General features: G+C 36.5%; 1 protein-coding gene across 1 annotated transcript in view; it reads right to left on the reverse strand.

Moving 5' to 3' along the window:
* Positions 1-1,408: 1,408 nt before the first annotated feature.
* LOC103271022 (unconventional myosin-XVI-like) overlaps positions 1,409-23,933 on the reverse strand; it is a gene marked incomplete at both ends in the record, with an annotated part of 162,407 nt that continues 139,882 nt past the window's right edge. The window contains 3 exons of the mRNA XM_008068502.1: positions 1,409-1,526; positions 8,781-8,886; positions 11,945-12,072. Coding sequence (XP_008066693.1) covers positions 1,409-1,526; positions 8,781-8,886; positions 11,945-12,072 — 352 coding nt within the window. The remainder of the gene's footprint in view (positions 1,527-8,780; positions 8,887-11,944; positions 12,073-23,933) is intronic.

Raw genomic sequence — 23,933 nt, forward strand, 5'->3', positions numbered from 1 at the left:
CCTAAGAGGACTTCATAAAAGGGTAGATTTTCAGAACTCTAAGCCATCAATTAAAAAAAAAAAAAAGAACTTGCCTATTGCATAATTTAGCTCTCTAACTTCAATATCTAAAATTATCTTTTCATATTCTTTTCATGTATATTATGTATCAAGTTTCCTTTAGCAGAAAATAAATGTTGATATATACTTGCTGCAAAATATCTTCTTTTTTCCTTGATTATGGTCAGAATGTGACCTGGAGCAGTGGCTCACACCTGGAGTCCCAGCACTTTGAGAGGCCAAGGAGGGAGGAGTTCAAGACCAGCCTAGATAACATAGGGAGACATTGTCTCAACAAAAATTAAAAAAAGGAAAGCCAGACATGGTGGAGCATGCCTGTAGTTTCAGCTACTAGGAGGCTGAGGGGGAAGGATCACCTGAGCCCAGGGAATCAAGGTTTCAATGAGCTGTGATTGTGCCACTGCACTCCAGTTTAGGTGATAGAGTGAGACCCAGATTTAAATAAAGACCCAAACATCAACAACAACAAGAACAAACTAGCTAACTTTTGTTTCCTGAAGAGAAGACAGGGTAACTTTGAAAAGCCAAATAAAATTAAACTCCTTGAGAAATCATTTATAATTAGCAAATGTTTGTGTGTTGGCACCTATCACAAAAGTTTTCTTTAATTGCTATTTCCTTCAAGTACATTAGAAATCTCACCTACAACTGTAACTATTTTGTTAATTTGCACAGATAATCTGATTTAATTGGAAAAATGTAAAATTCTAGGTGAATTCTAAGTTGGTTGAATTTTTTAAAAAGTTTTCATAAAATAAACAATAAATATTTTAATCAAATAAGAAACAAGATCTGTTTGGGTTTATTTTGGTGATTAGTTCAAGACTTGGATTTGTTTTAATTCAATCATTTAAAAATATGGATTAAGTTTTATTTAACATAGATTCCAGTGGATGTTGTGTGAAGAAATTATATACTAAGGTTGTAATTTATTTAGGTTGAATATTTGAGTTTGTTTTAAGAATGATTAGCAATTTTTGGTTTAGATTATATAATTATCATCTTAAAAAGATTCACCTTATATTTGAGAATACTTTTAATTCATAATAATTTTACAATTTATAAGCTGACACCCCGGGTACACAAACCCTCCCCTCTGTGTGCCTGAGTGTTAAGCCTTGTTCTAACCTAATGAAAACTTTCCAGAATTAGAAATCTATAAACCCTGCCATGATGAAGAACAGATTTTTCCCCTCCCTGCACTGGTTGATGTTTGGCTTCTCCCCACCACGTGCCTAATTAAAATATGATGGAAAGTGTAGATTCAACTAACGCAGTCCCACGCTTCCAGGGACCGCTGTTCTGCCTTCTTGGATGGAAAATCTTCATTTGCTAATTGCACACTTACCTCCAGTTAATTGTCTTTTCCTCTCACAGAACTGGAGTTCAAAATACTTTATGAAGCAACTGGACAAATCATTAAGCGTTGTCTTGGCATGTCCAAAGGCTTCTAAGATGCACATGACCTGCAGTGGCAGAGAAAATTGTCTATTGAGCTACACATTCAGCAAAGATACAGGGATCTTTTTTTTTTTTTAATCTAAAAGGTACCACACTGCTCATATAATACCATATTGAAATATTAAAGTCACTCTTTTTTCAAATGCAAAGCACTAGCATTCTGTGTCTCAGATTGTGGCTACTGCTAATAAATTATACAGATGGTCTCATGACACCACACTCGTGCTATATGTACAGGAAGGAAAGCCACTCTCTTCACATAACCCCCCCCCACACACACACACTCACACACATACACCCGCACTTAACAAATGTTATTTGAGATTTCAAACTTGAATATTACAGTAGAAAAAGTTTCTGCTGTTTTGGAGGCGAGGAATAAAAGTTAATGCAAGCCATAGTTCAGAATGTCTTTTAAAAGAATGCAATCACTTAAATATATCATTTAAACCCCTATTTATTTCCCACATACACTCCATTCAATCCGAACCCCTACGGAATCTTCCCTCTATGGGATTTTTGCCCCAGACCATCCATTCTTTCCCGCAGGAACAGGAAAGAAACTTCTACCTGAGGCTGCTGTGCTCCCGCTGTTCCTCAATGCACGTGCTTTCCTGCAGACTCGGCAAGTTTGAAGCTTTGAAAAGCCAGAATAAGCTCCCCAGGTGAAGCCCAGGGTCTGAAATCCTTGCCATGTTTCCTTAAACATTAACAATAGCATAAAGACCATTTCCTCTCCATCAACTGAGTGTGCCAGGGATAATGATGGCGACCAAGCCATTCTCCAAAATGCGTGAAAGTCTGCAGGGTTGAAAGGTGTCTTTCTGGCTTTACAGGATAGGTTAAGTGTGGTTTCTGCATCAGCCACAAGAGGGCGCGCAACAACACCTTATTGATAAAGGGGTTGTTTTCTGGTGACTATTTTCTAAGATCTTGATTCAAACATGTTTTAAAAAGACTGTTTTGAATCTACTTGCAATTTCCTGGCAACTACTATACAATTATAAAACACTTTGATGTTAACCACCACACATCAAAAGTGCTAAAAGTTGTGATAATGGTAAAGCATGTGAAATCATCCATTTTTGAAATTTGCATTTTTGGAGACAAACATATATTAAATCTCTACAAAAACTCTATGACCCAGGCCTGGATATGATAACTAAATTTTAAAGGCGATAAAAAGTAAATTGATAGCAGTGATGCTAGAAATGTTTTCTGAAAAAATAATTTGAAATCATGCTTTAGCAAGCTCTTATTTTGGGTGACTTTCCAATAATTTAAAATTGAATATGGAGGGATATCTTTACCGTGAACTTAACAGTGGAATGGTAGCACTGTTGACACATGAGCAATATTATATTAAACGATTATTTTAAAAGTTATAAAAATAGAATGCATTTTAAAATATTTTTCTTCTAGTTATTTTGGTGTGATATCTGATGAGTGATGCTTTTACTATTCTAGATAAAAAGACATTTTAGGTAGTTAAAAACATGTGCCCTAACCCTACATCTTTAAAATAAAATGTAAATACAAAATAAACGAATAAATAAAACGAGCATGTGTCCCAAACAGGCATTATAAGGAAATGCTTAAATGCAAAGCTCGCTGAGTGACAAATTTTATGACATTGAGAGAAAGTCCCTTAAATACCCCAAACTTCATTTTTCTTAATTCTAACACAGGGCAAACTCCTTCAGTGGTTTTCAGTGTCTGTCACATAGACAACATTTGGCAAATAACAATGACTCATCTTATTTCTGTTAATAACGATAGACATTTCTTTTGTGCTTACTACATACCAGGCAGTGTTTTAAAATGAGACATGTGCATATGTGTTTTCTTTTAATCCTCACAACTAGTGTATATTTTACCATAAAAAAGGAAATAGAAAAATTAAGTCATGTCCCCAAAGCTCGAAGTTTACAAATAACTGAGATGGAAGTTTACCCACACTTAACCACTGCATCATACAGCAATTACTGCTAAAATGCCAATAAAGATATATAAAGCATAAGACTAATATGAAACACAGCATTTAGCAACGCATCCAGCCTTACATGGCATTCTTTCATTATGTATTATTCAAAATTAAGATGCTGGTTAAACTCTGAAATAACCAGTGGTTTCCATCTTTGATCAGTCACTTGGCCAATAGGTGGCACTGAATAAATGTATTTAGAGAAATACTGAGCAACACAAAACTAGTATTATTCAACTGCTAACCTTAATGTTAAACACAGTAATGACAATATTGCATAATGGTACAATTTTGGTTAAAAGTATAAGTGAAAAAATTAAGTATATACATCCTCAATATCTATGGATTCCAATTTTATTGGCATTTTTTCTATTTATATTGTCTTTTTTTATCAAGTTCATGCTATGTCACTAAAAATATGCATTATTATGGAAGTAGTTAATCTATTGTAGTTTCTTAGAGTTAAAACTTGTGGTCTCCTTAATAAAAAATAATGCTTCAATCAGAATTGAACCCACTAATCTGCTCTGTGAAAGCTATTGCTCAGTAAGCACCTATCTAAGTGACTTGAATGGAATGGAATGTTTCTTAAAGTTGAAATTCTTTTGGGCCAGAAATTCATCTGGGTGAGAAGTTCCAGGCAGATCTCCCCCCCCCCCAAAAATATTACTTTTCTGATCCAATAAATCTAATACCATGGAAAAAGTCCCTGCTTTCAACCTTTGAAATTCAAATGCAGGGGTTAAAAACAAAACATCCCTTCTTCATCAATCTTAGCTGTTCTGAAATTGTGTAGCAGGAACAAAGCAAAGTGTATGGCGATAAAATTCCATACATCTGCCCAGTGGCTAAGGCACACGTTGAAATCCATTGCAAAGGCGGAACATACCCATGTCAACTTTGAAGATGGGCCGGTTGAGGTATAAGTTGGAGAACTGTAAATGTGTTAGCTCTGTGTTCCTTGAAAATAAGTGTATTACCTGCTTCTAATAACTAAAGTTATTTCTGAATCTCAGTGCGGGTCTCTCTCTCACCTTCTAGGGTCCAACCAAATGTTTCTTCTCTTCTTTTCTCCCCCCTCCTCCAAACTCCTTCACGAAGAGTGGTGTGCCATGCCGGTGTGAAACTTAAAGGTCAGCTTCCTCCCAGACCCCTTCATTTTGGTCCTTGATGGCCCGCCCTCCACTGAGACGACCATCTTTAATGTTGACGATGATGCCATCAGTGTCAACCACAGGGAAATGTTACTCTACTCCTCTGCCTCTGTCATTCTACATGGAAGACTATCCCCAAATACTCTTCTTCTTTCTCTACTGTTCTTTTACTACATGTTATTTAGTAACTGCTGATCGAAATGACCTCGAAAGAGTTCTTTCTTCTCAGATTATTCTAGGTTTGGGGCAAAATTGTTGGCTTTAGATTTAACCAGCCTCTTCTATTGGGAGGCAGGGAATGTGTGTTTGTTATACAGCTGGTCTCATGTCTGCCTGGGTGATGTTCTAGATTGATGACTCACAGTCGGACATTGCTGAACCTTCTCTCTAATCAGCTCACTCTCGTCTTCTTGTAGGGTCACCTAATGTCCACTCCTGTCATCTTACACTGAATGCCAAACCTACTACTAAATAGTTCCACATGACAAGGATGCTCTTTTCAATTAATTTCCTTTAACAGATTTTTTTTTCAAACGGGAAGTACAATAAATCTTCACTTACCATCCTCAGTAGGTACTTAGACAGGTTATGCTATCTTCCCAAGTTGATGCCAAATTATGTTGAGTTGTGTTATAGAATTACACTGGTATTCAACACAGTATGAGCATAATAAAGGGTTATGAGTTAAATCATTAATGAACACATATACTACAGGTTTGTTACAGAATTGATTAATTACACATTTTTTATAAAGAGAAAACTCTCTATAATCAAACATAAGTTTATCGAATTTAAAGCAAAACGATGTATAATGAAAGCAATTTTATCAAATACTGATTAATATCAACAATAGCTAAGTTCTTCTAGCACACAGTAAATTATTTTGCTTGAAGTGAGGGTTTCCAAGAACTTATCAACAACACTGAGAACTTAGTCTACTGGCTCACCTCTTAAATCTACTTAATTTCACTACACTCCTATAATTATATAAAGACTTACAATTTATTATTAAATTGTAAATTTAACTGATGCTTGTATTTAATTCCTGTATGTATCCTTGGATGCTTTCCAAAAATGGTGACTGCATTATTTTCATGAACGTTTTGGGCACTAAATGAAATTCGTGTGAATGATAATTTAAAGGTAAACAAAAACAAACAAAAACCCTTATAATTCACATGGAGTTTAAGGCAGGCTCAAACAAGGGTGGTATTTTTTCATGAGACCGGAAGTCATTTATTTATAACATTTTATCTGTCATGAGGAATGAAGGAAACAAACACGTGAATTAGACATAATTTTTACTTGAAATGTGCACTGATACCAGAATTTGGACTCCCAGATGCTAATTGATTTGGGAGAGTTAAATCTATGTGAGCCAAAGGAATGCAACTTGGAATTTTTCACTTGAACTAAAACTCAAAGCCAATGTAATAAGGTAACAGAGAATACATTATAGAAATTATGCAGCCTGTTCTCTCCCAAAGGATAATTTTAAAAATTGATTGTTTTAGTCTACAATTTAGGTGGGAAACTACTGTTCCTTATCATTATGTTAAGTCAACTGATTCTATTATTTCTATTAGGGAACCCAATCCAGCTTATAAGCATGCTGTTTTATGCATAGTCTAGCCCTTAAGTATCAGTAGTCAGTATTTTGACATATTTGAGAAAAGAAGACAGGTTATGCTATCCTTCCAAGTTGATGCCAAATGCTAAATTATGTTGAGCTGTGCTGTGGAATTATGCTGGTGCTTCACACAGGACAAGCATAGTAAAGGGTTATGAATTGAATCATTAATGAACACATATGATACCATAGACATATCACAGAATTGATTAATTATACATTCTTTATAAAGAGAAAAATCCCCATAATCAAACATAAGCTTAGGGATCCATTAGCACAGAAAGGACTCATGATTCCTAAGGAGACAATATGAGAAAATAATATTCATCTATTGATTAAACATAAGTTCCACTCATTCCTAAATGAGGGATCAGATCATAGAAATTCCCAGAATATGCCTAAGTGAACACCACTGTGGCAAAAATAACTCTGTCCCTTAGCAGTCAGATAAAAAAGGCAGATGACACAGAAACAAGAACAAATAACCCAATGTTCATGGTGCGACGTATTTCTGGATGTTTCACTTTTGAACTTTTGGATGGCATTCTTGTAGGAGATAATCTAAAGTAACAGAAGCTGTTTGATTCCAGTGGAATCAGATACTTGCTTAAGAGTATCTGTTTGTTCTTAAGTGAATGAATTTCTCTTAAATGAATTGCTGAATGAATCGCAGGTGTTTTTCTGCAAAAGTGTGTGCAGTGAGACATCTATCTGCAGACACTGAAAGCACATCAGGGATCCTGAGAGTGCATTGCTAAATTTGCAATATCTCACCTTGAAGTAAGAGCCAATCAAAAGGTCTATGCTGTGACAATATGGGTATGATGTGTATAATGTGTTAATTTTTTGACAAGGAAATGCTGTAGCATGTATGTACATCATTTTCTTGAATGCCAAACAGAACACATTGATTTATTTATAGCAAATCTTATTTTTTTTAGTGTGTATGAGGAGTTGAACATGATTCTTTTTATCTATTTAGTACTCTCTTGATCTGAGATAATAATCACATTTTTTTGAACACATGTATCTTTCCTATACTTGAATGAAGAAAAGAGGTTATACAAAACATAGAAGGTGGGTGCAGTGGTTCACGACTGCATTGTTAGCACTTTGGGAGGCCAAGGCAGAAGAATGTCTTGAGCCCGGGAATTTGAGACTAGCCTGGGTAACACAGGGAGATTTTTGTCGCTACAAAATATATTTTTAAAATTGCTAGGCATGGTGGAATATGACTGTAGACCCACTACTCGGGAGGCTGAGGCAGAAGGATCACCTGAGCTCAGGAGGGACTGTGATAGTGCCACCGCACTCCAGCTGGACAAAAGAGTGAGACCACAACTCAAAGAAATAAAGAAACAAACAAAAACAGAGAAAAGAGGGGAAGAGTCCCACTATCTAACCAAAGCAGAACAGGAAAGACACAAAAGAATGCCAGTGTTGGCTCTATAAATCACACACAAACACACACACACACCCTAAACTTACAGGATCCTGATTATGTACAAATGGGTTATCACATTAAATGTGTTTGATAATTTAGATTAAGTTAAATTAGAAGACTTCCGATAATTCAGTCTTTCATAGCTATGTCAAATACGTGGAAATGTCTTTTTCGTGTACTCATTTGTTCTCCACAAGGAAACTGGGCTCCTGCCATGTTGCTGGATAGCATCGCCGAATTCAAGCGACAGTCACTTGGTAGCCATGTTATACTTGTTGAGTGAGAAAACAAATGAGTGAGACAGCATGGGGCGATTTGACATGCATGTTCAAAAGTGTCTTTAGCACAGAGTTAAGAGGAGAGAAAAATGATGCTCCGAGGATAGAGAATAAAACAACATCGTCAGGAAGAAGGCTGAGCAATGCCGATTCATTAGAAGTTGTCACATTTGATGCCTTTGAGTACTTCGACCACTTTTTATCTCACCTCTTCCATATTCAGGGAAACAAGAAAAAGTTGCTGGGGGAGACAGAAGGTGAATAGGAAGGGTGGGGCCTGGGCGTCATGCCGTTTTGGTCAAAAACTGAACACTCAGCACAGTGTGGGAAAGTGTGCTTGTAAATCACCCATCAGGAAATGGACAAACACAGTGAAAAAAATTCACTGAAGAAGAATGCAGCCTCTAGCAACGACGCTAGCTGGTACACCGATCCCAATGAGTTTCTAGAACACTCACCTAGCAGGAGAAGCCTGTGCTACAAGGGGCCCACCCTTCAAAAGATGATTCCATTTTTTGGGTGGGTCCCCCTTTGTATATCCAACTATTCAGAGCAAAGATGAAGTATATACAAAATATTTTAAATATATAAAAGTAAATAAGCCTTCACTTGAATGATATTAATTTGCCCCAGAATTCCATCTTCTTTTTTGTTTATTTCCATAAATTAGAAACCCCCGGGGGTTGATGATGATGTTCCCGCTATTTGTCAATGACAATTGTCTCAATGCCTTCATTCCCCTACTCACCAACCCAAACAAAAAACTTACATGTTTAAGTCTGGAATCCAAGATGGCCCTGCTGGAGCCCGACCTGCAGGTCAGATGCCTCATGATTTGTTTGCTGGCTTCAGACTTCCCTGATCCCCTCTCCCCGCTAGGAGAAAACAGAGAGGGAACTCATAGGTTTGCTGATTTGGAGCAGTTAGTAGAAAATAATAATAATAGTAAATAACCGGAGATAATTCTCAGACACAAAGATGAAGAGGGAAGGACATTCACAACAACGTTTAATGACTTTATGGTATAATTTCACTCTTTAATGTGATGCATTTGTCCAAAATATTTAGTAACTACCTACTGAGTTATGTGCCCAATGCCGTTTTAGATGTTACTACAAATGAATGTGACACGGGTTTTGCCATCCAATATCTTAACAGGGTAGAACCACATAATGTAAGCGAATTATAGCAGAAAGGCTTCAGGCTGAAAAGCAAGGTATTACTGAGCAGGGGCATGCAGGTGCCATGAAGCCGCACAGACCTGGTCTTGGGGAAACTACTAAAGCTTTATGGGCCAACTAGGAAAGAGGTTACATCTTCCTTGAAAAAGCTGTTAAATCCTCTGAGCATTTTTTCTTTTAAAAGTTCGTTAAGTGTGTCGCTACTGAAATCAAGGAGGCAAGGTCTTCAGTCATGAGTGACGTGTCTGTCATTAGACAGATCCTCAAACTGATCTGTTTAGGTCCTCTTTTTTGGTTGCTTTCAGTTCTGACGTTCTGTGCTTTGCATTTTTCTTTAATCTAGGAACAACTGCTAACTAAACTTGTTCTTTATAATGACATTGCTTTTGATAAATCACAGGCATATTTCATTAATTTGTCTAATTTCTACAAACTGTGTCAGAGCTTTGACACTATATATAGGTTCAACATAGAATTCTGATAAAATAATCACTTTACCAAAGTGATCTGATATACAGTAAAGTTATGACTTCATCCAGGTGGAAAACTCATAAAAACAGTCTTTACTAATCTGGTAGAAAAAAAAAATGTAAGGTCCTTTTATAAGAACTTTCCTCAGGCTTCTACCTTGGAATATTTATTATTAAGAAGTTGATTAAATGGTATTGCCAGAAAAAGAGGTAAACTGGGATATAATTATTTGATTGAAGTTTCAAGTTGTTAAGAAATGTTCTACCCTCCTCTTTTGTGTTGTCCTTTGAGCTCCTGGGGTCTAAAAGTAGCCCCAAAACCATGAGATATTAAGTTAAAATATAGAAATAAAATTAAAGTTGTTCTGGTCTTGTACTAAGAGTGCATCCATTTCAGGAATATTCACGTTTTAGTCACCAAATCTTAAATTACTCCTTGTAAATGTTACTTCTAAGACACAATCGACACTCAATAATGATCTGTAAATAATTTATTTAGTTGAATTCCAAACGACAAATTTAATGCATTAGTACGAGTGGAGAAAGCCTGATTCTTAAGTCAAGACAACCAAGGAGATGGCAAGGCTAAAAAAAAAAAAAAGGCACACAATTTTCAAAGATGAAAGGGAATGAATACAGTCATAAGTCCTCATGATCACAGACCGTTCTTCGATCCTGTGTACCAGGACTAGGTTATGCCCTCTTGAAACTTGAATGAAGAAATAGTATTTTTTCAAAATAAATGTTTGACACATGGTGTTATTAGTCTTAAAAATGACTCAAAGGAACACTAGTTCTGTACAGTATTAACAATTTCTACTGAGAAAAAAAAAAAAGTTCGTGAGCAAAATATGTGTTGAAACTGCTGGGTTAAACCAAGCACAGTTTCTTGACTCAAAGAACTTCCTAAACATTGTGATCTCTCTCATAGGCAGATTCCCAAAGGACATTGAAGCATTGGCTTCTCCTTGTCTTCCCCTCAGAGCTATGCTAAGCACCAATGTTTTCAACAACTCATGAACAGCTGGCATGGTCCTCTTTAGAGTTAAGCAGAATCAGAGTTTATGCACATTCTAAGTAAATGAATGAGACAATACATAGAAGTCTGGAATAACCCATTTAAGGATCTGACTCTAAGTTCTCCAGAAGTAATATTTTTTTTATTGCCAACAAAATTATACATTCTCTACTATCTCACCAATGTACTATACTTCCTGTGCAATTTAAAAAAAGTATTCCCTTTCATTATCAATTAAGAGCAGAAAACTCAATTGATAAACCAGATAAAAATAGAATGACTTGATTCAAAAATGGGTGGGCACTCCTGCCTCAGCGCCTTTCTCATCCCTGGGACACTTGAGAATGCAGTGTGAAAACAACTGTGTGCGTACTATTTTGAAAACGAGAACACTTACGTTTGCAACCCATCAATCTTACCCTTCGCTGAATTTTTGATAAAATAAATAAAAGTATTTAAATAAGTGCTCATTTAAATATTCCTTTTGGATTCTATCCAGGCTCTATCTCTTCACCGATTTTATTTCACTTTGGCTAGCGTTGTGAGCTACTTTATTTGCATGTGCAGTTTCAACACAGTGAGTATTTATTATAGAAGTCTCTCTTGGAGAGGTTTGGCCTACAAGAATACGTAATTCTCTGACACAGGTCTTATTTTCATTCTTAAATATGCATTCAATCTTCTATCAATCAATGATCACCTTTCACCCCTATTCTTGTAGTATCTCTTTTTGGAAGAATTTTTGCTTCAATTTAAATCAGCTTCCTGGGCATTTTGATATTTATGAGCTAAAATTGTCACTGCATATCAAATAAAAAGCTACTTTTGGGAGTATAATTTGGCAAAATACAAAAAAAAAGGGTAAAATTTCAAGAAGTAGATCAAGAAAAACATAACTTTGCCAAGAACTACAATTATATTTAGGGTGCCACCACATTTTTTTTTTAGTCAAGTTCACTCACATTGTAACCTTTTCTTTCTCCATGTTTTCTAGGTTTAAAAGCAAAAACACTCTTTTTCTGAGGTTTACATCTTCCAAATGAAATGAGTTTCAGCTTAAGGTTGTCGATATTGATCCAGCTACACTTGGGGCTATCACTAATAGCAAAGATGCTTCTCCTTTGTAAGGAGTCAAATGTACTTATTGCAAAGATATACTGAATGTCAAACTGCAGAGAAAGTCAATCGCAAACCATGGAAATGAGGACATCTTTCCTCGGGCAACCTAAGTATCAGGGATGCGGTGAGGGTGAGGGGGAATCACCTGAGAATGAAACACTGAGGGCGCTGCTCCTGGAAGAGCTGGTGGAAGGCTCTCTCTGCGCAGGAGAAGAGGTGAGGAGGCAGACTGGAGCACAGCTTCCCTGAGGTGCTGAAATACAGCTGGGAGACCTGAAAAATAGGTCGGCAACAAGAGGACAATCTCCATGAAATGTCTGTAGGCTCCCTCATCCCATAATGTGATTAACTCACGTCAAGAGTGAGTGAATCTCTAATTTTGAATGCTATTTTTATGTACAAATCATTAAAATTGCACCCTTCTCACACATTTTATCCTTTATTACTTGGTCCACAGGCTTTAAATTACTCTGCTGTCTTTAAGAAGAGTGACTCACAAAAATCCAGTTTAATGGATATCCATGCAGTAAGCTGAAACCATGGTAATTCTCATCAAATACAGTTTCTCTCAGTGAAATTTAATTGCAATAATGTAAAATCGCAACGGTTTTAACCTTGAATATGAGAGGCAGCTGCAACTGAAACACGTACACATTTATAAGTTTCTCGGATAAACAAAAGTTTAATTAGTTGAATTTTGGTGAAATGGTGTTTTATAATGATTGCCCCAGTGATTCATTTCTTGTATTGCTAGTCCTTTTGCATTTCAAGTGAATTTCAAAAACTCAATAGTAGGATGAGTTTTTAGTCATGAAGAAATAGCTGGCTTGTATCTTTAAAGAGGTCAAGGTCAGAAAAGTCAAAAGAAGTCTGCAGAACTGCTTTTTTATTGAAGGAGATTAAAGATCACGGTAGTTCAATGCAATATGCAACCCTGGCCTGAATCTCTGTCTATATGGGCATCCCTGGGGCAATGGAAGATTTTTAACACGGCAGTCTCTTGATTAAGTGGTGCACCTTTAGTAAGTCCCCCATTTTGATGGTTGTTTGGAGGTTTCATAGGAGAATACCCTTGATTGTCACAAATGCACCAAAATACATGCAAGGTTGATGGGACCATATGCCAGCAAATCGTTTTAAAATGGGTGAGGTTGAAAGTTGTTTGTACAATTCATCTATACAGTTTGCACAAGATAAAAATTATTTACAATTAGAAATTTTAAAAGTAGAATGATCTACAACTGCAAGAAATAATCGAATGACTCTCAAAAGCATAATGTTGAGTGGAATTGACCAGACATGTAAGAGAACACAGTATAAGTTTTCACTTACATTAAGTACAAACACAGGTAATCAATCGATAGATTCTGTTAGATGTCAAGTGAGGGGGTAGCTTGGGCAGGTGCTAGCGTTTAGTGGACTTCTGAAGTGTTGATAATGTTCTGGATCTGAGTACTTGTGAAAATTCATCCATCAATACATACACTTACAACACAAGGACTTGGCCCCATGCAGTATACCTCAGTAAAAACTCAACAAAATCATTACACAGTGCACTGCCAGTGCAAAACAGACCACAGAGCACCAACACAGACTAGAGAATTCAGCTCAAGTCTCATGTAGGTGAATATTTAGTATACATTGGGGCTGCCTCACCTATCAGTAGAGAAGAAAGATCATCTATTTGTAAAGGAAACGAATGTTTATCCCTATATCAAGAATCCCTCTATCAAGAATTACTTACAGATGATTTGAACAGCAAAGTTTAAACCAGTTAGGCAAGTATCTAGAATCAGACTCTCATGATTTAGGACTAAGTAAGGAAAGGGGGCTCCAAATACAAATTATAATAGGAATGATGGAAGATTCTCACTTTAAATTCAGGAAGTCCTGGTCAACCAATGACAATAAAAAAGATAATTTAAAAAGAGGGGAGAACAAAGTTTGCATATAAACTTGTCTTAAGTATGTGAATACAAAGTTTTGCAATCATGTTTGAGTATATAAAGTTACCTAGAATTAGCAAGGTATTTAAAAAATAAGCACCCAAAACTTGAGGGCAAATGCCCACAATGTTTCAGCAATCATGTTTACAGAGGAGAAAATTAGAGCCAAGAGAAGTCACTTGATTTCATAACAAAGTTGTCTCTTAGGCTGGAAAAACACATCTCTACCACCATAATCATAATTTTTATTTTAACCCACAGGAAGTATCATCTGGCAATATCGTCTAAATCCAAGACTGTATATTCAACAACTAGGAATATCTCTGTAGAAGCTCTCAAACATGAGCAAAAAGAGAATTCATAAAACAATCCTCAGGACTTTTTGTAAAAACAGGAAACACAGAAATGATTTAAAAGTCTGTGACACGGCTTAATGGATAAATATAACTGGTTGTATGTCACTACAATAAAGTACTATAGGACATTTAGACTAAATGAACTGGTCTTAAACCTTTCAACATGGAAAATGTTTGAAAGCATATTGGTTAATGAATATTTTTTGTTTGTAAAAAGATTTTTTGTTTGCTTGCAGTTAACATGTTCTGAGTTGATTAAGAATAAACAGTATATGCAGGTTTTGAATGTATATATATGCATGTATATGTATAATAAACATATAAAACATTGCATGAAATATTAATAATGTCAAGATAGTGGTTATCACTGCTTACAAAAAGAAATAGGCTGAAGGAGCACTTACCCTGTGTTGACAGAACAATATGTCATCTAATCAAAGACACCATATAGTTAAAACATACTGTCATTTTCTGTACTACTCAGAAAACAAATGTTACAATTAAACAAGGATACAGTGTTTTCTTATCACGTCTTTAAAGCTGCATCTCAGAAGTATGGGTAGAAAATAATATAGAATATTTAATTTAAAATGTTTTAAAAATGAGATATGAAACCAATATGGCTGGTGGGCACACAATTATCTATTTTATTCTGCTTGAACTTTTTACCTTTTTAATTATTCCAGAATTTTATCATGCCTATTAAAATAATTAAATGGAGTGATGTTCACAATATAATTCATGAGAAAACTAGGGAATTTTATTTGAGCTTTATTTTCTGGCAGGTCAAATTTCTGTTCTTTTTGAAAACTTGCACTATTTCCCTTCTCCCCAAGTACAACATGGACCTAATATAATTTTGACAAAATGCTTTGAAACTCAATATGTTTTGTATACCACTGAGAATTTCATTAGACGTTACAAACAAAGCAGACATGAGAGAAAGCCTGAAGCATGCACCAATCTATGTGTGCATGGAGTTCACTTCACTTTCTTGCTATATTTCTTTAAACCTATTTGGAGTTACATATTCTCTTCAGGCCAAGTTTCCTAGAGAGTAGATGTGGGGGTGGACCTTGTGTGAGTAAAAGAACATATTTTTCATGATAAACTCAGCTCCATTTTCTTGTAATCTCTTTCCCAAGCAGTGTTAGAATTTATAGTGTAGAATAATCCACTGCTACCTCCTAGCAATGCTTTGCTTGATGCTGACTCTCTGCTTTATGCATAAGATAATTATGGAGCTAATAATAATAGTATAATGGCATATATTCTGTTTAATGATTCCTACCAAATCTTGAGGATTTGCACTTGGGCAGTTCTAGTTTTCTGAGGAACTGCCAGGTCATTTAGTTTCTATATTGGTCATTGTTATTGTTTTTTTTTTTTTTTTTTTTTTTTTGAGTTGGAGTCTCACTCTGTTGCTCAGACTGGAGTGCAGTGGCCGCTCCCGGCCACTACCGCATCGACCTGCTGTGCTCTGGCGATCCTTCCGCCTCAGCCTTCCAAGTAGCTGGAACTACAGGCACTCGCTACCACACCGGGCTAATTTTTGACTTATTGTAGAGATGAGGTCTCGCCAAGTCACCCAGGCGGGTCTTGAGCCTGCGGGCTCAGGCAATCCATTCACCTCAGTCACCCAAAGCACGGGATTACAGGTTGAGCCACCGAGTCCGGCTTGTTGTTGATATTGATATTGTTGCACGTTCTCATCTGGTCCAGCAAATGTCCTCAGTGTCGGCCCCATCCTTCCTCACCTGCCTTGTCTCTTCCCTTCACCCACCTCTTCTTCTCGCATCAGTATTATTCAGAACAAGAGGATTCTAGGTCAGCAGAAATGTTAAGCTCTCCACTGGAGCTCATAGGTGAGATGGGAAGAGATCATCCACCTTGCTAGTCTTAGCTGGACACTCGCACCAGTGAATAAGGTCCTTCCTTCTTTGTAGAGCAAGTCTTTTCTTTCTCTCTTTTTTTCACTACATGACACCTCCCAATAAGTTGCCAGCAGATTGCAAAGTCTTGCCATGTCCTGATTTCTGAAACCACCACCTATTTCCATAGCTTATGAGAGAGCCACTCAACCACTGGATCCCATGTGTCAGGAGCCTGAAAACCTCATGGAACCTTCCAGATGCCAATGGCGATGCTGTTGGTTTCACGCTGTACTGTGAACACTTCACACTACCCACCTACCTAGATTTCCTGCTCATTTTCTACATAGACGCCTATGTATAGGTGACATATTCTGGAAAAGCACGTGCTTGTTTTTACAGAGGCTCGAGTTTAACAATAATGATAGAAATGTTTGCCTCTGGGTCAGCATCTATGCTGCTGGAAGTGGCTGTCACCCACTTGCCCTGGAGTTCCATGACCTGGATTTAAATGCTGTCTCTGCCACTCACAGGGAGACTTAGACAGGTTAATCTTGAGTCTCAGTTTATTCATCTGAAAAGTAGAAGTAACAATTCTTACACTGATTGGGATGCTGTCTGAGATGAAAGGTGATGATGTATGCAGAGCTATTAGAGGCAGGTCTGTGAAGTCAAACTCACAAAACAATAACAGCTACTATACCTATTTCCCAGATTTTCAGTTATTCAACTTTTTGACCTGCTTACTTATATGAAATTGGACTGTGCATTCCTCTAAATAGCCCTATGTATTTTTAATCCCCATAATGTAGCTTTACTCAATTCTCCTGTCCAAAATATACTCCCTTTCCCTTATTGGAATTTTACTAATTCTTTAAAATTTGCCTCGATCGCATTTGTTTTCTATTGTAATATCTTCTTTGTCCTGATAAGATTCTTTCCCTCTTCTAACCTCCTGACTAGTTCATGAGGACTGTTCACCCTCAATAAAGCTATATTATTGTTATCCTCAACTACAAGTGACATCTGGGGTCTTTTTTTTTTAACAACTATTTATGCTGTCTCTAGAATATGCATTTCTCAAGGATGAGGGCACCTACTTAGTATTCCTAAATATCAAACAGTGTATTACGTTGATAGATTCAACAAATGTTCATTGGCTTCATGAAACATTTGTATTTCTGATTTTAAGGCTGTTTTTTGTAAAGCCCATGCAGAAAGATCTGGCTACTTTTCTATTTTTTCTTCTTCTCCCCCACGTTTTGCATGTTTAAAATGAATGATGTTGTTTGTCTTCAACATAAATAGGCAGCCCAATAATGAATCCTGCTCCTTGTTGGTTATGCTTCATTTAGAACTGCCTGCCGAGTCACCCTCGGGGTCCCACACCTCCTCAGTGACTGTTAGTGGCAGTGAGCAGTCCAAGGAAAGGGGCAGCTGAATGCCATGCGTTCATAGCAGTCTCGAAATGGGACTTGTCACAAAGGGTGCTCTACATCCATGATTGATGACTTGCTAGAAATAAAAACTAAAGTTTGTGTAAAAACTTAATATAACAGAGTTCACAATAATAAAGTAAAATGCAAATGTTGCATGTGAAATTTTTTTTTAAGCATGAAACACAAAAGTCATTCTCCTGGTCTTTACAATTTTTATAGACACGATCATACTAAATTGGTCATTTTCTTCTTTTTTAAAGCAATCAAGACAGGAGGAAACCAAAATATTTTGACAAAATTTGTCAGTTAAAACAACCATTGAGGCAGAAGGATCACTTGAGCCCAGGCGTCTACGACTATTGTGAGCCATGATCATACCACTGCACTCCAGCCTGGGTGACAGAGTGAGACCTTGACTCAAAACAAACAAACCCAAAACTGCCATACATACAATGATAATCAACATACACAAAAAGAAATTTATGTGTGTCCAGAGGACAAGATAATTTCAACGTGATTCAAAACACCAGATAAAAACAATTAAGCCCTAATATTGCTACAAAAAATACTCACCAATTCAACATAAAGTTGTTATTGTACTAGTATCTATAATTCTGTGGATTGTTACTTGTAAACCAGGAGACTATAAACTATTTGTACATAACGAATATGAAGTTCCAGAGCAACAGTCACTTTTTTAAAAAAGTGTCGGGTGAAAATCATGATTAGGTATACAAGTGGACATTGTACAGGTAAAGTTTGGGCTTCCTCTTGGTCCTCACTTTGCCTGGCTTGAGATCAGATACCCTTATTGATGTTGTGTCCCCCCACACCGCAGCAATATCTCACTACTGCCAATCCCTTTCTTATAGTATAATGGTAGACATTCAGGGTCCACTTATGCGTGAGAACATGTAGTACCAGTTCTTTGTTTCTGTGATAGATCACTGAGTATTATAGACTCAGTGCAAAGTACATATGTTTATATGTCTTTATGGCTGCATAATATTCCATCATGTATATATACCACATTTTTTTTCCAGTCCAGTTTCGATGGGTAACATGGCTGGTTCCACGTTCTTGTTATTGTGAATAGGGCTGCAGTAAACATGTGTATACAGGTATCTTTTTTATAGAATGGTTTGAGTTCCTCCAGGTATATTCCCGGTACCGAGATTGCTGGATCATATGAAAGATAAATTTCTTGTTCTTTTAGAAATCACCATATTGTTTTTCAAAGAGGTTGAATCAGTTTGGATTCCCATGAGCAGTGCAGAAGCATTCCTTTTTCTCCGCATCCTCACCAGCATCTGTTGTTGTTTGCTTTATTCATGGTGGCCATTCTTACTGGGGTTAGGTGGTATTTCAGTGTGGTTTTGATTTGCATTTCTCTGATGATTAGTGAGGTTGAGCACTTTTTCATGTGTCTTTTGGCTGCCCATATATCTTCTTCTGAGATGTGTCTATTCATGTCTTTGGCCCACTTTTTAATAGGGCTGTTTGTTTTTTACCTTTCATCACATTTGAGCTTCTTGTAGATCTTGGCTGTTAGGCCTTTGTCAGATATACCGATGTCAGATATTTCTTTACTATCCTGTGGGCTATCTCCCCACTCTCTTGATGGTTTCTTTTGCATTGCAGAAACTTTTCAGTTTAATGAAGTCCAAATTGTCTATCTTATCTCTTATGGCATGGACATCTGGGGTTTTGATCAGGAATTAGTTGCCTACTCTGATTTCTGTAAAGATAACTCCTATGTTTTCTAAGATTCGTATAGTCTGAGGTTGTATGTTTAAGTCTTTGATCCATTTAGAGTTGACTTTTATATATGGTTATAGGTAGGAGTCTTGTTTCAATCTTCTGCATGTGGTTAGTCAGTTTTCTCAGCTCCATTTACTGAATAGGTTCTTCTTTCCCCAGTGGGAAGAGGTTCTCTTCTCCCCAGAGAAAATATTCAGTAAATGGAGTTTTGATGGAAGCTTTGTCAAAAATGAGTTGGTTGAGAAATTGAGGTTTTGCATTCAGAATCACTATCCTGTTCCTTTGTTCCATATGCATATTCTTGTACCAATACCAAACTGTTTTGATTATTGCAGCCTTGAAGTTTAAAGTCTGGAGTTGATACTTCCCACTTTGTTTCTGGTTTTTTGATTTTTTTGTTTTTGCTAAGGATTGTTTTGGCTATTTGTGGTTGTTTATGTTTCCATATGAATTTCTGTATTGCAATTTCCAGGTCTGAGAAGAATGATGCTGGTAATTTCATGGGTATTGCATTTAATCTGTAGATTGCCTTTGGTAGGATGGACATCTTAACAATATTGATTCTTCCAATCCATGAGCATGGAATATTTTTCCATTTGTTTGTGTCTTCTGGGATTTCTTTGAGCAGTGTTTCGCAGTTTTCATTGCAAAGGTCTTTCACTTCTCTGGTTAGGAAGATGCCGAGGTATTTCATTATTTGGTGGCAATTGTGAATGGTATTGTGCTTTTTATTTGGTTCTCTGCCTGTTTGTTGTTAGTGTATAAGAATGCATTTTTTTTTTGCACATTTATTTTGTACCCCATGACTTTTCCAAAGTCCTTTATCAGTGCAAGGAGGCTTTTGACAGATTCTTTAGGATTTTCAAGGTATAGGATCACATTGTCAGCAAAGAGGGATATCTTAACTTCCTTTTTTTACTCTTCGGACACCCCTGATTTCCTTCTCTTGTCTAATTACTCTAGCTAAAACTTCCAACACAATGTTGAACAGGAAGGATGGGAGTGCACAGATTTGTTTTGTTCTGGTTTTCAGGGGAAATGCTTCCAGTTTCTGTCCATTTTGCAATATGTTTTGAGGAATGTTCCTTCTGTACCTAGGTGTTCAAGTGTTTTAATCAAGAAGAGATGCTGGGTTTTATCAAAAGTTTTTTCCACATCTAATGATATAATCATGTGGTTCTTGTTTTTATATCTATTGATGTAATTAAACTTATGGTCTTGCAGATGTAGAAAGAGTCCTGCATCCTGGGCTAAAGCCTATTTGGTCACAGTGGATGACTTTTGAGATGTGTTGTTGGACTTGACTTGCTAGAATCTTATTGAGAATTTTTGCATCTATGTTCTTTAAGAATATTGGCCAGTAGTTCTTTTATGTTGAATCTTTGCCTGTTTGGATATCAGTGTGATGTTAGCTTTGTAAAATGATTTGGGGCGAATTTCATCTTTCTCAATTGCCTGGAATACTTTCAATAGGATTCATATCAGCTCCGCCTTGTTTATGTTATAGAATTCCACTGGAAGGCTGTCTGGTCCAGGACTTTTTTTGTAGGTAGATTTCATATGATGGAATCAGTTTCCTGGGTTGTTATTGGTTTATTTATTGTCTTGTTTCAACCTTGGAAGGTTGTGTGATGTCATAAAATTCTCCATTTTATTTGTTTGTTTCCATATTGGTGTGTATAATAGTCTCTGATAATCTTTTGTATTTCTTTGGGATCAGTTGTGATTTGATCTTTTGCATTTCTGCTTGTGTTTATTTAGGATTTCTCTCTCTCTCTCTCTCTCTCTCTCTCTCTCTCTCTCTTTCTCTCTCTCTGGTCATTCTGGTTAGGGGATCCATCAATCTTATTTATTCTTTCAAAGAACCAACTTTTTGTTTGTTGATTGTTTCTATGATATTTATATCTTCTGAGGTGATCTGGATTCTTCTGCTGAAGTTAGGGTTTTGGTGGTCTTATCTTTCCAGCTCTCTTAGGTGATTTACTAGGCTCTTAACTTGTGATCTTTCCATTTTCTTGATGTGTATTCATAGAGATATAAATTCTCACTCTTAGAACTGATTTCATGGCACCCCAGAGGTTTTGGTAAGATGTTTCCTCATTTTCATTTGCTTCCAAGATATTTTAATTTTTGTTTTTATTTCTGTGTTGATCCAGTCATCATTCAGCATCATGCTGTTTAGTGTCCATGTCTTTGTGGGTTTTGGGGGAATTTTGTTGATGTTGATACTTATTTTTATTCCAGTGTGGCCTGAGAAGGCGCATGGCATAAATTTAATCTTATAAAATTTGTTTATGCTTGATTTATGGTCTAGGATGTGATCGATCTTGGAGTATGTTCCATTTGGTGATATGATGAGTGGAATGTATACTCTGTGGTTGTTGGGTGGAGTGTTCTGTAGATATCTATTAAGTCCAGTTGGTCAAGTGTTAAGGTGAGGTTCCAGATCTCTTTGTTCATTTATTGCCTTGATGATCTATCTAGAGTTGTTAGTGGGGTATTTAAGTCCTGAGCTATAAGAGTATTAGAGTCAATAAATTTTTTTTAAGATTACTTAGTAGTTGCTTTATAAATGCTAGTGCTCCTGTGTTGGGTGCATATATGTTTAGGATGGATATTTCTTGCTGATGGTCTGAACCTTTTATCATTATGTAGTGTCCTTCTGTATCTTTTTAAATTTTTGATAGTTTAAAGGTTGTTTTGTCCAATATTAAGATCATGACTCCAGACTCTTGCCTTCTTTTGTGATCCATTCACTAGGAAATTCATTTTCTATCCTCTAACTTTGAGGCTGTGTGTGTCCTTTGCAGTGAGATGAGTTTTCTGGATGCAGCAAATTATTGAGTCATGTTTTTTTTATCCAGTTTGCCATTCTGTGTCTTTTCTGTGGTGCATTTATTTCATTCACACTCAGACTGATTATTGAAATATGATTGTTTATTCCTGTCATGAGGTTCTTACAAAGGTTTTTCTTTGTTGTCTTTTAACTTTTGGGTTGATGTATGTGTGTGCTTTCAAGTTTGCAGCTCCAATACCTTCTCTGTTGATTCTGTGTTCTTTTCTCTTGTGAAGTATGTGGTCATTTTTTTTCTTTCTTGTTTACTTAATAGCTTTTTAAGCATCTCCTGTAGTGTTGGTTTGGAAGCTACATAATCTCTTAGGTAATGGATATGTCTGGGAAGGATTTCAATTCTCTATCACTGTTGAAGCTAAGCTTGGCTGGCTAGGAAATTCTTGGTTGAAACTGCTTATCTTTGAGGACTTTGAATATTGAACTCCAGTTCCTTCTAGCTTGTAGTGTTTCTACCAATAGGTCTGCTGCTATTCTGACTGGTTTTTCCAAGTAGATGTTCTGACACTGCTCTCTTGCTGCCTTAAGGAGTTTTCCTTTTGTGCCTACTTTGTATCTGGGGTTTTGTCTTCATATTTGATGTCTAGCAGTGGTTCTCTGCATCTCTTATATTTGAAGGGTTATATCTCTGGTGAGATGAGGAAAATTATCTTGGATAACCTCTTGGAATACTTACTCCAAGTTGTTCTCAGTTTCCCTTTATTCTTCTGGGATACCATTCAGGTATAGGTTCAGTCTCTTGATATAATCACACATATCTTGGAGGCCTTGTTCTTTCTTTCAGTTTTCTCTCTGCATTTTTTACAGACTGAGTTAATTCAGTGTTTTGTTCTTCAAATTCTGAGATTCTTTCTTTTGCTTGATTAATTCTGCTTTCAATGCTTGTCATTTTATTATTTATTTCCTGGATGAAATTTTTTATGGCTAAAATCTCTGTTACAAGTTCTTTCAGTGTTTCATCTTGCTTTTCTTGAGTTTTTCTTGAGTCTTATTCATTCTTCCCATCCATTCCCTAATCCCTGTTGTATTCTGGGGCCATTCTTTGGTGACTTTCAATGTTTGGGCTCTATGGTCTGATTTTTCAGTCATTTTCTCTTTGTTACACTGGGAATTACCTGTGTTCTTCTGCTGATTTTTCATTTGTGACAGATCTCTTTCTTTTCTCTTTAGTTCTGTTATTCAGTGGTAGTGGGAAAGGCTTTTATTTCTGATTTTTGCTCAGCCCTCTATTCTTCCCTGCTCAGGACTCTGAATTTTTTTCTATTTTGAAACAGAGCTGTGAGTGGAAAGCTTTGCTGAATCTTTTAGTTTTAAGAGTTGAGTAAGGTGGAGGGTGGGGAGCTAGGATTCAGAAACTACTTGAAAATCACCATGTTCACTGATTGTGATATGGGTTCCCTGAGATCCAATCCCCACCACCACTCTACATGACGATGCAATGGGTACATGTGTGTACCCCTGAATCCAAGATACACTAACAGCAATGAGGAGAACAGAGAAAGATAGAATGAAATAAGATGGACAAAAATAAAAGGGATAAAAATAAAAACAGAAAAAATAGCAGAAACCGAAGCAAAAAAACAAACACGTACACACACACACACACACACACACACACACACACACACACCCCAAAGCAAACTGGAAATAAAGCAAAACAAAACCAAAAACAGGAAAACTGAACACACGCACACATGCCTGACACTAAATGAAAGAAGAAGAAAAAAGAAAAGAGAGAGAGAAAAAGAACCAATTCAAATCAAACTCTCAAACATACATTCACACACACATTAAGCTGAAAAAAAGAACACACAAACAGCAACAAAAAAACAAAAGACGAATTCTCAATCATTCATATACACACATAAACAGAAAAAAAAGAAGGAAGAAAGAGAAAAAGAAGAAAGAAA

The sequence above is a fragment of the Carlito syrichta genome, unplaced genomic scaffold (genome assembly GCF_000164805.1).
Source record: "Carlito syrichta isolate Samal-C Ts95f unplaced genomic scaffold, Tarsius_syrichta-2.0.1 Scaffold311106, whole genome shotgun sequence".
NCBI lineage: Eukaryota > Metazoa > Chordata > Mammalia > Primates > Tarsiidae > Carlito > Carlito syrichta.